Source organism: Mauremys mutica, chromosome 12 (genome assembly GCF_020497125.1).
Source record: "Mauremys mutica isolate MM-2020 ecotype Southern chromosome 12, ASM2049712v1, whole genome shotgun sequence".
In the NCBI taxonomy this organism is placed as follows: domain Eukaryota; kingdom Metazoa; phylum Chordata; order Testudines; family Geoemydidae; genus Mauremys; species Mauremys mutica.
In genome coordinates this window covers 55,826,129-55,839,778 of record NC_059083.1, presented here as the reverse complement: position 1 = coordinate 55,839,778, position 13,650 = coordinate 55,826,129, and the positions used below count along the sequence as shown (strand labels likewise).

General features: G+C 49.3%; 1 protein-coding gene across 3 annotated transcripts in view; it reads left to right on the top strand.

Annotated features, from left to right (window-relative positions):
* Positions 1-13,650, top strand: part of LOC123345421 (butyrophilin subfamily 1 member A1-like) — a 43,008-nt gene that overhangs the window by 1,811 nt on the left and 27,547 nt on the right. For 2 of the 3 annotated variants that reach the window (XM_044982283.1, XM_044982282.1), the window contains exon 2: positions 12,901-13,022. The exons of the other annotated variant lie outside the window; for it this stretch is intronic. In XM_044982283.1, coding sequence (XP_044838218.1) covers positions 12,926-13,022 — 97 coding nt within the window. In that variant the 5' untranslated portion in view covers positions 12,901-12,925. The remainder of the gene's footprint in view (positions 1-12,900; positions 13,023-13,650) is intronic. 3 annotated transcript variants of the gene reach the window in all.

The window sequence follows — 13,650 nt, the reverse complement described above, 5'->3', positions numbered from 1 at the left end:
GCTAAATCCCACCCTTTAGCATAACTACTCCCCCAAAGCTTGATAGTAATACCACAAGCTCTTAATCATAGGAAGCCTAGTAACCCTGTTATTTGATCTCTTACTTGCTGTTACAGCTTTCATAACCTCTATTAAACATGCTTGACAAAGGAATTATATGGTACCCAAAACTATAAACCCTCCAAGATCAGGTCAATGGTCAACAAAAGAGACATTGATTCCTGGAAGAAAATATTATGCAATAAACAGAATATGAATGCAAACCATGCACATTGTCTAACTGCAATGTATACACTTTGACTCATGACCTAACTCAAACACATTCACCTCCCTCCCAATCAAAATACTTAGGACATTTGTCTATATCTTCATAAAATTTTGAATCTTTAATGAAAATGTTTCATTCATGTTGAAAGCATGTAACAGTTTTCAATTTGTGGCAGACAAATGTTCAACAACTTGAGAACCTGACATCTGAATATGAAACTTATTACCATGGGACATTTCACCAATCTCTGTATACCACTGCACTGAGAATGTGCTCATTGCTAAAGTATGTTTTCACCATAGTCTTGTCCTTGGACTTTTTAGGTGCCCTCTATTCCCATGTGTGTGGTAACTACGGATTGAAAAGTTAACCTTTAAAGTCCACAAAAATGCAAGCCTCCAAGATGTCACTTATCCTCTCGTCACCCCTAAAACAGGGGAACTACCATCATATTCTGTTACTGTCTTGATCCACAGCAACAGTTCTCTGCCTCCCATGCCCCAGGACTTCTCTGTCTGACACCCAGCAGCACCATTTCCCTGACTGCCCATGTCCCTGCTTCCTGGGGGCTTCTCCTTTGCCCAAGCCTCAGCAGCACCACTTGCCAAACTTTGTCCTCCGCTGCCTCTTGCTGCCCTGGGACCCTCTGTCTTCTCTGGGGCCGTACATGAAGGCAGGGATCAGTGGCAGGGGAGGTTTCTGTCCTCAGCCTCGAGATTCACACACAATGCTTTGTCCGCATGCCTGCTCTGAAAATTGCTGCACTGGAGGAGCTTCTTGAATCACTATGACAGCTCCTCCTGCAGACACTACAATCCCATGATCTGTAAGAGCTGGCAATGCTGCCTTCCCCTGAGTGTTCAGAGGATACTTCCCCTACCCACCACTAATCTCAGGTTAAAGGAGCTGCCATTTTACCCCACTGTCAGTGACTGGGATGTGAGCCATTTAACCTAGTGGTTAGAAGCGGAGTTAGCCTTAGTAGTAAGAGCCAGAGCTGGTCACCAGGAATCAGAGCCCAGGGTCAGATCCTGAGTTAGAAGTCAGGCATTAGAGCTAAGGGTCAAGATCAAATCACATAGAGTAAGTCGAGGCAGGAGCAGGAACAAAGAGGGGACTAAGGCAGGAGAAAGGTGGGAACAAGTGTGTGCAGGAGCTATCACAACCATGGGCAATGCTTCAAGCAGCCAGTGAACTGCTTCTGCTGGGCTAAACAGCTTTTCCAACCAATCAGTTGGTGTAGCCAATTAGGCAGCCTGTTACAGGCCAGCTGTGCTCATTAGGTTGCCTGAAGACTTCCAGACTGGCTATGCTTCAGGCCCTGATTCTTGACACTACCACCGCCCCCTGCCCCCTCATCAAGGGTAGCTCCAAGGGCCTTGGGGCCTAGTTTCTTGGGGTATTTCTGATGGAACTCTTGCAATAGGTTCAAGAAATGGATGTTCTCTACCAGTTTCTAAGACCATTTGTCCAGACCATAGCCTTCCCAGTCCACCAGGTACTGGACCCTTCCCCCTAACTCTTCAAAAGTCAAGGATTCAGTGGACCAAGTAATTCTCCTGTTCACAGATTTGTATGGATGGTGGTGTTGGGATGCAGCAGTTTGGATGTGGATTCTCAATATAGGGCTTTAAAAGTGTGGTATGAAAGATGAAGAAGATCTTTGAGGATTCAGACAGCTGTAATTTAAAGGCCACTGGATTTACCTGTTCTGTAATCTTGAAGGGACCCAGTTATTGGTAGTCTAGTTTGGCAAATAGGTGACTCAATTTAAGGTTTTGGGTCCTTACTACCAGATTAGGGCAACCTGATCATCTTGGTCTGAATGGTGTTGATAGGTTTCTTTGGCAGACTGCAAGCATTCCTTGAGCTCCTGGTATACCCAGTGTAAATGGGATGCTAAATCTGTGGTTGCCAGTACTGGGGAAATAACAGGTAAATCAGCGTGGAAATGGGGATGAAAGTCATAGCTTTCAAAGACTGGGCTATGTTGGGTTGAGGCATGGATTGCATTGTTGTATATGAATTCCGCATAGCACAGCAGGGGAAGCCAGTTGTCCTGGTGGTATCTCAAAAAGCAGCAAAGATTTCATTGACTCTTTCTATTTGCTCATTAGCATGTAGTTGGGAGATAGATGAGGTGAGGCACTCAATGCTAAAGATACTGAGAATTTCCCACCAAAATTGGGAGATGAACTGGATTCCTAGTATGATACAATGTCCATTGTAGCCAATGGTAGTGGAAGACATTTTCCAGGAAGATTTGAACCATCTCTCCTGCAGTAGGAACAGTATGGCATGGGATGAAGAGCACCATCTTTGTTAGAAGGTAAATAACAGACAAGATTTCTGAGTGTCCCTGGGAGCATGGCAGTTCTACCATGAAGTCCATCAGTATAATTGACCAGGCTCTGGAGGTGTGGGCAGAGGAGACCTACGTCTAGGTGTTTAGATGGGTTCTTGATATGGGTGCAGTGGTCACAGGACCTTATATAATCCTTGATGTAAATTCAGAAGTTTCCACCAGCAGCTCCTTGAGACTACAGTCCAGGATCTGAATTGGCCAAAATGGCTCATATGTGGCAAATCATGCCATAGTTTCAATTCCTAAATCCTAGATTATCCCTCCAGAACATAAATACAACCCTTGTAATAGAGGAGACATTCTGTAGTGTAGTCAGAATTCGGAGTCGGGGATCTGCATCATTCAGGGCTGGTGGATCTGGGTTGTGAATGGGTCATCAGACAGCAGATGGAGGACATGAAACTGCTGTTGATTGTCCCACTGAAAAAATTGGATGCCTTGAACTCAGAGGCAAAGAACTCTTCACCAGTTTTAAGATATTAATCTTTACAGAACAGGGCATCCTTCCTATTTTTTGGAGTTACCAACTTTCATGCTGTAAATAAAGCACCTGGCTTTCACAACAAGCCAAAACCAAGCTTATCCCATTTCAAAACAAGGCCAAAATAAGACAATCCCTAATGTGACTGGACTCCCGGCATGAACCCTTGCATTTTGGGACTGTGGGTCTGCTGTGTACCCCTGAATTCTCTCTCTCCTTGCCCCTTCTGCAGCCCACGCAATCCAGGAGCACATCACTCATGTTGCCCCCACTCCCATCTGCATGTCACCACACACAGGCAGGCATGCAGGGAGGTAACGCAGCAGTTGGAGCCAAATGGCAATAACTAGTTGAGTTTTCTGATTGGCTGGGACCAGAGGCAGCCAGGAAGCCAATTTAAAAAAAAAAAAAAGCAGCAGCTACAAGCCAACTTGTAACTCAGAAGCCAAGTAAGCCTTATACAAGCCAAATTTTTGTTGGTTTTTTTTCCCCACAGTTTTGGTTACAGTCTATAGGTACTACAGATTCTTGTGGTCTGCCAGGACTTGAACTGGGAATCAGGCTCTTTATAGGCTGGTGACCACTTCTCAAAATCTGTCTTGATCACCAGTAGCTCCTTGTCCGAAATATCACCAGGGTTAACTTCCAGGAATAAAACACACAGTGGTGGAGTTGGTGCAGATGCCTGCATGTTGAGATAATACTGTGCCTATGGCAAAGTTCAAGGCATTGACCTCAGTTGCAAATGCTTTAGTGAGATCTGGGTGAATCAGGGGAGGGTACTGAGGTGAATCACTTCTTCAGTCAATCAAAAGCTGACTGAGTCTCCATCAACTAGGCAAACCAGGACCCTTTTTCAGGAGCATCATTATGGGTGCAACCAGGTTAGATAATCCTTTAATAGATTGTCCATAGAAATTGGTGAATACCAGGAATTGCTGCACCTCACAAACATCCTTCTGAGCTGATACAGTGAGTCGCTAGAAAACATTGCTTGGTTTGAGCTATACCTGTCTCTTTTTCTCTTGCTTAGAATCACTTAAATCTCTGTTCTTTATTAATAAACTTATTCTTAGTTTTACTATAAACCATCTCAGTGTAGTTATATTAAAGTAAAATGTGAGTCCTTGGCTAATCTAACAAGCTGATGTGTGCTCTGTCTCTTTGGAGGCAGGAAAATTAATAATATCGGTGACAGTCCTGTGAGAGGGACTGGACACTGCAGGGAGATGTTTCTAGGGAACTTGGGAACTGGGTTTCACTGATCATTACCTACAAGGCAAGGTTTGGACTGGCAGAGTGTCAAGGAGTTTGCTGGAGAGACAAACAGACTGATGTGGTAGGAAGCTGATACACAGTCTAAGCTCTAGTAAAGATTACTCTTGCTAAAGCAGAGGGGTAACACAGTGGTTTACAGTTCTTGTGTCCTGAGCAGAATGTCATATGAGCAGTCACAGCTTTGCCCAGGGTTCACATCTACTAAACTAAGGTGCAGGGGACAAGAGGAGCTGGTTTTCTCCAGGACCCTATCCTCCGGTCAGGGCTTAATAGACCCATTTCCCACCCCAGATACTCTGCAAGCAGTGCCTGGAAAATGAGCACCAAATCAGCTGATGTGATGGCATCCAGGAAAGTAACCTAGAATATTAAGCCTTGTAAAATCCATAGTGGAATCCCTGAATTCATCTAATTAAATGCCAGTTCATATAAGGGTCCCAGAGTCACTGAATTAATCAAAAAGTGCCTCAAAGCATCAATTCATTCATTGGATTCCAATGTTGTAACAGAGAAAGGAGAAACACCTCCTCTCCCCAGGTGTATAAATATTAAACTGTATATATCCAACAATATGCATCAATCATAGAATCATAGAATGTCAGGGTTGGAAAGGACCTCAGGAGGTCATCTAGTCCAACTCCCCGCTCAAAGCAGGACCAATCCCCAACTAAATCGTCCCAGCCAGGGCTTTGTCAAGCCTGACCTTAAAAAATCTCTAAGGATGGAGATTCCACCACCTCCCTAGGTAACCCATTCCAGTGCTTCACCACCCTCCTAGTGAAAAAGTTTTTCCTAATATCCAACCTAAACCTCCCCCACTGCAACTTGAGACCATTACTCCTTGTTCTGTCATCTACTACCACTGAGCACAGTCTCAATCCATCCTCTTTGGAACCCCCTTTCAGGTAGTCAGGGCCGGCTCTAGCTTTTTTGCCGCCCCAGGCAAAAAAAAAAAAAAAGGCGGCCAGACTGCTGAAGCAAAAAAACCCCTGGCAGCTGCAGGGAGCTCGTGGAGGGCAGTGAAGGCGGCTCGCAGAGGGGTGAAGGGCAGCACCCGCCCGCTCCCTCCACCCATGGGCAGCCAGACGTTGCAGCCCGCTCGCAGCTGGACGAGAGGGGCTCCCCACTCTGGCCTTCGGGTGCCTCTCGCAGCTGGGCAGGCTCCGAGGGGACCGACACAAGCAGCGCTGGCTGGAGTCTGCGACCTCCACGTGGGGCCGACATTGCAGCGAAGCTCGGCACAGTTCAAACGGCGCCAGGACCAGTGGGGCCCGCCCCTCCGCTGCCCGCCGGGCCTCTGCAGAACCCTCCCTCTCTCCCTCCGGTGCCTGCCAGGCCTCCGCAGAACCATCCCGGGCCGCCGCAGAGCTCTCCCTCCTTCCGGTGCCCAGGAACTGCAGGAGGTGGTGGCTCAGCTGCTCCTTTAAAGGCGGCTTGGCCAGGCTGGGCTCAGAGCGGCGCGGGAGGCGGAGGCAGGCGCAGGCAGCGGGGAGTGGTGCGTTCCGGGGAGCCCGGCGGCACAATGAGCGACGGAGATCGCTAGTTCCTTCCCCCCCAACCCCGGCCAGGGTCCGTGTCCCTGCAAGGCTGGGCTGGCCGCCCCAAGATTGGCCGGAATGCCGCCCCTTACAATGTGGGGCCCCAGGCACCTGCTTTCTCGTCTGGTACCTGGAGCCGGCCCTGCAGGTAGTTGAAAGCAGCTATCAAATCCACCCTCATTCTTCTCTTCTGCAGACTAATCCCAGTTCCCTCAGCCTCTCCTCATAAGTCATGTACTCCAGCCCCCTAATCATTTTTGTTGCCCTCTACTGGACTCTTTCCAATTTTTCCACATCCTTTTTGCAGTGTGGGGCCCAAAACTGGACACAGTACTCCAGATGACGCCTTACCAATGCTGAACAGAGGGGAATGATCACGTCCCTCGATCTGCTGGCAGTGCTCCTACTTATACAGCCCAAAATGCCATTAGCCTTCTTGGCAACAAGGACACACTGTTGACTCATATCCAGCTTCTCGTCCACTGTAACCCCTAGGTCCTTTTCTGCAGATCTGCTGCCTAGCCATTCAGTCCCTGTCTGTAGCAGTGCATGGGATTCTTCCGTCCTAAGTGCAGGACTCTGCACTTGTCCTTGTTGAACCTCATCAGATTTCTTTTGGCCCAATCTGCTAATTTGTCTAGGTCCCTTGTATCCTATCCCTACCCTCCAGCGTATCTACCACTCCTCCCAGTAGTGTCATCTGTAAACTTGCTGAGGGTGCAGTCCACACCATCCTCCAGATCTTTAATGAAGATATTGAACAAAACCGGCCCCAGGACTGGCCCTTGGGGCACTCCACTTGAGCCCAACGATCTAGCCAGCTTTCTATCCACCTTATAGTCCGTTCATCCAGCCCATACTTCTTTAAATTGCTATCAAGAATACTGTGGGAGACTGTATCAAAAGCTTTGCTAAAGTCAAGGAATAACACATCCACTGCTTTCCCCTCATCCACAGAGCCAGTTATCTCATCATAGAAGGCAATTAAGTTAGTCAGGCATGACTTGGCCTTGGTGAATCCATGCTAACTGTTCCTGATCACTTCCGTCTTCTCTAAGTGCTTCAGAATTGATTCCTTGAGGACCTGCTCCATGATTTTTCCAGGCACTGACATGAGGCTGACACCTCTGGTTCCCTGGATCTTCCTTCTTCCCCCTTTTAAAGATGGGCACTACATTAGCCTTTTTCCAGTCATCCAGGACCTCCCCCGATCGCCATGAGTTTTAAAAGATAATGGCCAATGGCGCTTCAATCACATTTGCCAACTCCTTTAGCACCCTCGGATGCAGTGCATCCAGCCCCATGGACTTGTGCTCATCCAACTTTTCTAAATAGTCTCAAACCACTTATTTCTCCACAGAGAGCTGGTCACCTTCTCCCCATGCTGTGCTGCCTGGTGCAGTAGTCTGGGAGCTGACCTTGTTCGTAAAGACAGAGGCAAAATAAACATTGAGTACATTAGCTTTTTCCACATCCTCTGTCACTAGGTTGCCTCCCTCATTCAGTTTCCTTCACTTTCTTCTTGTTGCTAACATACTGGAAGAAACCCTTCTTGTTACTCGTAACATCCCTTGCTAGCTGCAACTCCAAGTGAGATTTGGCCTTCCTGATTTCACTCTTGCATGCCTGAGCAATATTTTTATACTCCTCCCTGGTCATTTGTCCAATCTTCCACTTCTTGTAAGCTTCTTTTTTGCGTTTAAGATCATCAAGGATTTCACTGTTAAGCCAAGCTGGTCACCTGTCATATTGACTATTCTTTCTATACATCGGGATGTTTTTTTCCTGCAACCTCAATAAGGATTTTTTTTAAAATACGGACAGCTCTCCTGGACTTCTTTCCCCCTCATGTTATTCTTCCAAGGGATCCTGCCCATCAGTTCCCTGAGGAAGTCAAAATCTGCTTTTCTGAAGTCCAGAGTCCGTGTTCTGCTGCTCTTTTCTTCCTTGTGTCAGGATCTTGAACTCAACCATCTCATGGTCACTGCCTTCCAGGTTCCCATCCACTTTTGCTTACCTTACTAATTCTTCCCAGTTTGTAAGCAGCAGGTCAAGAAGAGCTCTGCCCCTAGTTGGTTCCTCCAGCACTTGCACCAGGAAATTGTCCCCTACACTTTCCAAAAACTTCCTGGATTGTCTGTTCACTGTTGTATTGCTCTTTCAGCAGATACTGGGGGTGATTGAAGTCCCCCATGAGAACCAGGGCCTGTGATCTAGTAACTTCTGTTAGTTGCCGGAAGAAAGCCTCGTCCACCTCATCTCCCTGGTCTGGTGGTCTATAGCAGGCTCCCACCACGACATCACCCTTATTGCTCACACTTCTAAACTTAATCCAGAGACTCTCAGGTTTTTCTACAGTTTCATACCGGAGCTCTGAGCAGTCATACTGCTCTCTTACATACAATGCAACTCCCTCACCTTTTCTGCCCTGCCTGTCCTTCATGAACAGTTTATATCCATCCATGACAGTATTCCAGTCATGTGAGTTATCCCTCCCAGGGCTTGGCTACACTGGCGCTTTACAGCACTGCAACTTTCTCGCTCAGGGGTGTGAAAAAACACCCCCCTGAGCGCAGCAAGTTACAGCACTGTAAAGCGCCAGTGTAAACAGTGCCCCAGCTGTAAGCTAATCCCCATGGGGAGGTGGAGTACCTGCAGCACTGGGAGAGCTCTCTCCCAGCGCTGGTGCCGCAACCACACTCGCACTTCAAAGCGCTGCCGCGGGAGCGCTCCCGCGGCAGCACTTTGGAGTTTCGAGCGTAGCCATGCCCCAAGTGTCTGTTATTCCAATCACATCATAGTTCCTTGACTGAGCCAGGACTTCCAGTTCTCCCTGCTTGTTTCCCAGGCTTCTTGCATTTGTCATAGAATCATAGAATTCAAGATCAGAAGGGACCATTATGATCATCTAGTCTGACCTCCTGCAAGATGCAGGCCACATAAGCCGATCCACCCACTCCTGAAATAATTCTCTCCCTTGACTCTGCTGTTGAATGCTCCAAATCATGATTTAAAGACTTCTAGTAGCAGATAATCCACCAGCAAGCGACCCCTGCCCCACGCTTCGGATGTATAGGTACTTAAGATAATTCGCTGATCGTTCCGCTTTCTCAGTCTGAGACAGGAATCCTCCCCTCTTGAACTCTCCCGCTTGTGCTTCCTCCCAGTATCCCATTTCCCCACTTACCTCAGGGCTTTGGTCTCCTTCCCCCAGTTAACCTAGTTTAAAGCCTCCTCAATAGGTTAGCCAGCCTGCTTGAGAAGATGCTCTTCCCCCTCCTGTCATGCATCTGATGAAGTGGGTATTCACCCACAAAAGCTCATGCTCGAATACATCTGTTAGTCTATAAGGTGCCACAGGACTCTTTGTTGCTTACCTTTCTTCGTTAGGTGAAGCCCGACTCTGCCTAGCACTCCTCCTTCTTGGAACACCATCCCATGGTCAAAGAATCCAAAGCTTTCTCTCTGACACCACTTGTGTAGCCATTCGTTGACTTCCACGATTAGACGGTCTCTACACAGGCCTTTTCCTTCCACAGGAAGGATGGATGAGAACACCACTTGCGCCTCAAACTCCTTTAGCCTTCTCCCTAGAGCCACGTCGTCTGCAGTCTGCAAGGTCATTCTTGGCAGTATCATTGGTGCCCACATGGAGAAGCAGGAAGGGGCAGTGATCTGAGGACTTGATGAGTCTCGTCAGTCTCTCCGTCACATCGTGGATCCTAGCTCCTGGCAAGCAGTAGACTTCTCGGTTTTCCCAGTCAGGGTGGCAGATGGATAACTTATAGGGCCGCCCAGAGGATTCCGGGGGCCCGGGGTCTTCGGCGGCGGGGGGCCCTTCCGTTCCGGGACCCGCCGCCAAATTACCGTCGAAGCGGGACCCGCCGCCGAAGCGCAGCCCGGTCTTCGGTGGTAATTCGGTGGCGGGGGGGGTCCCCGCCGCGGGCCTTCGGGGCACTTCGGCGGCGGGTCCCGGAACAGAAGGGGCCCCCCGCCGCCGAAGACCAGGCTGCGCTTCGGCGGCAGCGGCGGTGGCGGCGGGTCCCGCTCCCCCCCCCCGCCCCAGCCTCAGCCTCAGCCTCTTACCCGAGTGCGTCTCCGGCGGGGCCTGAGCTCCGTCCCGCTCAGAGCCGCGTGGTGAGGGGGCGGGGCTGTGAGCTCCACGCCGAGCGGAGGCAGCTGCCCCGCCCCCTCCCCACGCCGCTCTGAGCGGGGCGGGGCTCAGGCCCCGTTGGAGCTCCCAGCCCCGCCCCCTCACCACGCGGCTCGGATCGGGGCGGGGCTCAGGGGCTCGGCCGGAGACTCGGCGCTTCATGCGCTGAGGCTCCAGGAGAGGGGCAGAGGCGGGAGCCTCCGCTCTTCTCTTGGGGGCCCCTGTGGAGCCCGGGGCCCGGGGCAAATTGCCCCCTTTGCCCCCCCCTCTGGGCGGCCCTGATAACTTAGTCCCCCTGAGGAGGGAGTCCCCAACCACCACCACCCACCTCCTTCTCTTGGGAGTGGTGGTTGTGGAACCCCCATCCCTAGGACAGTGCATCTCATGCCTTCCAATCAGTGGTGCCTCCTTCTGCTCCCTTCCCTCAGATATATCATCTAATCCACTCTCCGCATTAGTACCTGTGGAGCAGGGCCGGCTCTAGACCCCAGCGCGCCAAGCAGGCGCGTGGGGCGGCCCTTTCCCAGGGGGGCGGCATTTGGCTTCGTTGGACCTTCCGCAGGCATGCCTGCGGGAGGTCCACCGGAGCCCGGGACGAGCGGACCTGCCGCAGTCATGCCTGCGGCGGGTGCCGTGGTCCCGCGGCTCCAGTTGAGCTCCCGCAGGCACGGGAGCTCAACCGGAGCCGCGGGACCACGGCACCCGCCGCGGGACCGGGGAAGGGCGGCGCAGCGCGCCGCGCTGCTTGGGGAGGCCTAATTTATAGAGCCGCCCCTGCTGTGGAGAGAACATGAAAGTGGTTGCCCACCTGTATCTGCATTGCTGGTACATGGATGCTCCTCTTTCTTCTTCTGGAGGTCACATGCTGCCAAATTTCTTCACTGTCCTTCTGTCCCCGCTGCGCTGCCTGCTCTGATTCTTCAGATTGTTGTCCCCGTAGAAGCATATTCTGACATCTGTCCAGGAAATCTTCACTTTCTCTTATGCAACGCAGGGTTGAAACTTGTTTCTCCCAGACCTCAAACCTTCTCTTCCAATATGGAGACCAGCTTGCACTTTGTACAGACAAAGTCACTTCTGTCCTGTGGAAGAAAGACAAACATGGCACATCCTGTGCAGGTAACAACAGCTGAACGCTCACCATCCATATTACCTTCATTCTAAGAGCCGCCTCAGCTGTTGCAGTAACTATTCAGAGAAGCCTGCAAAATGAGGCCTCAGTGTGCTCTCCCCAGGTGAACTCCCTCTGTTAGCCTCCGCTGCTCGACGCTCAGCTGGTTTGCTGCTGACTGCTTTTTTATAACACTCAATCATACTCTGCTTGCTCTGAACAGCTGCTTTATTAAGATGCCTTCCAGGGAACCAGTTAAACCTAATTATGTCATGACTGCTGTCACACCATAAGTGTAGGCTGACACTGAATTTCCGTTCTAAGCCTGAAATTGGAGTATAAGGTGGATAGAAAGCTGTCTAGATCATCAGGCTCAACAGGTAGTGATCAATGGCTCCATGTCTAGTTGGCAGCCAGTATCAAGTGGAGTGCCTCAAGGGTTGATCTTGGGGCTGGTTTTGTTCAATATCTTCAATAATAATCTGGAGGATGATGTAGATTGCACCCTCAGCAAGTTTGCAGATGATGCTAAACGAGGAGTAGTGGTAGATATGCTGGCGGGTAGGAATAGGATACAAGGGACCTAGACAAATTAGAGGATTGGGCCAAAAGAAATCTGATGAGGTTCAACAAGGACAAGTGCAGAGTCCTACACTTAGGATGGAAGAATCCCATTCACTGTTACAGATTAGGGACCAAGTGGCCGGGCAGCAGTTCTGCAGAAAAGAACCTAGGGGTTACGGTGGATGAGAAGCTGGATATGAGTCAACAGTGTGCCTTTGTTGCCAAAAAGGCTAATGGCATTTTGGGCTGTATAAGTAGGAGCATTGCCAGCAGATCAAGGGACTGATCATTCCCCTCTGTTCGGCATTGGTGAGGCGTCATCTGGAGTACTGTGTCCAGTTTTGGACCCCATACTAAAAGAAGGATGTGGAAAAATTGGAAAGAGTCCAGTAGAGGGCAACAAAAATGATTAGGGGGCTGGAGTACATGACTTATGAGGAGAGGCTGAGGGAACTGGGATTGTTTAGTCTGCGGAAGAGAAGAATGAGGGGGGATTTGATAGCTGCTTTCAACTACCTGAAAGGGGGTTCCAAAGAGGTTGGATTGAGACTGTGCTCAGTGGTACCAGATGACAGAACAAGGAGTAATGGTCTCAAGTTGCAGTGGGGGAGGTCTAGGTTGGATATTAGGAAAAACTTTTTCAATAGGAGGGTGGTGAAGCACTGGAATGGGTTACCTAGGGAGGTGGTGGAATCTCCTTCCTTAGAGGTTTTTAAGGTCAGGCTTGACAAAGCCCTAGCTGGGACAATGTAGTTGGGGATTGGTCCTGCTTTTAGCAGGGGGTTGGATTAGATGACCTCCTGAGGTCCCTTCCAACCCTGATAGTCTATAATTGTGCCCTCGCTTAGCACCAATCCAGAGAAAAGTTATATCAGCTTCAATGTTTGGTAAATTAGATCTGGAGCTGAGACAGTGAGCAATTCCATTTTTAGGGTGTCATAATTCAGGAGCCCCTTGTTGAATTCCTTTGAGTTTGGTAGAAAAATTCTACCTTGCTTTATATTGAGGCCAATATTAATTTGTGTGGATTTTGCAGAGGGCCTTAAGTTCAGACTGGTAGTGGATGACTGCTACCACCCTAAAATATATTGCGCTTATGTAAAAAATCACAGCATTGTGTTTTGTTTTGTTCTTTTTTCCAGTTATTTAAACCAAGCTCCTAGGAAGATGAAGTCTTTTTCCATCTCCCATGTCATGTTGTGTTCACCTCTGCCTTGTTACATAATTTTCTTCATTGCTCTCCATGTTCACAAGTTGGATTCAGGTAAGAATTTCTTCAATTCAGGCACCTAATTTCCAGTTTTAGGCACCACTGCAATCCACAAACCTCCCACTTGGCTTCTGCCTAACCTTGTAAGCGACTAAACTCACTGAGCAGCTATATTTCCACTTTAAAAGTTCCCTAGGCACCTATGTTTCTGGCTCTGGGCATGTGCACAGCTAACTCACTCTAGGCATCCTGACGCCTATCTCCTACCTAAATCCCAGTACAATCCATGAAATGGAGGAAGATAGATGAAGGAGTTCCTGATGAGAAGGGATTTGCACAGGGATCTGCCACCTCTCAGGGGAGTGGCCTAAACACTGGGCTCTAAAGTATTCTGATATGGGTCTCTCTCCACCTCTGGTGTTGAAGTTGTTCCACTTTAATTGAGTAATTAATTATTAACTGGTCTAGAGAAGGAGCAAGAATGACACTACAGCTCAGTGGTTAGGGCACTTACCTGACAGATGGCAGATACCCATGATAATCCCTTCTCTTAATCAGGGCAGAGTAGGAACTGAACTGGAGGTATCCAGCATCCCAGCTGAATATCCTAAATACTGAGCTAAAGGTTATAAAGGTAGATCACCTCCTTCCCCCCTCACCACCTTGTGTGGAGTGAGGCAGG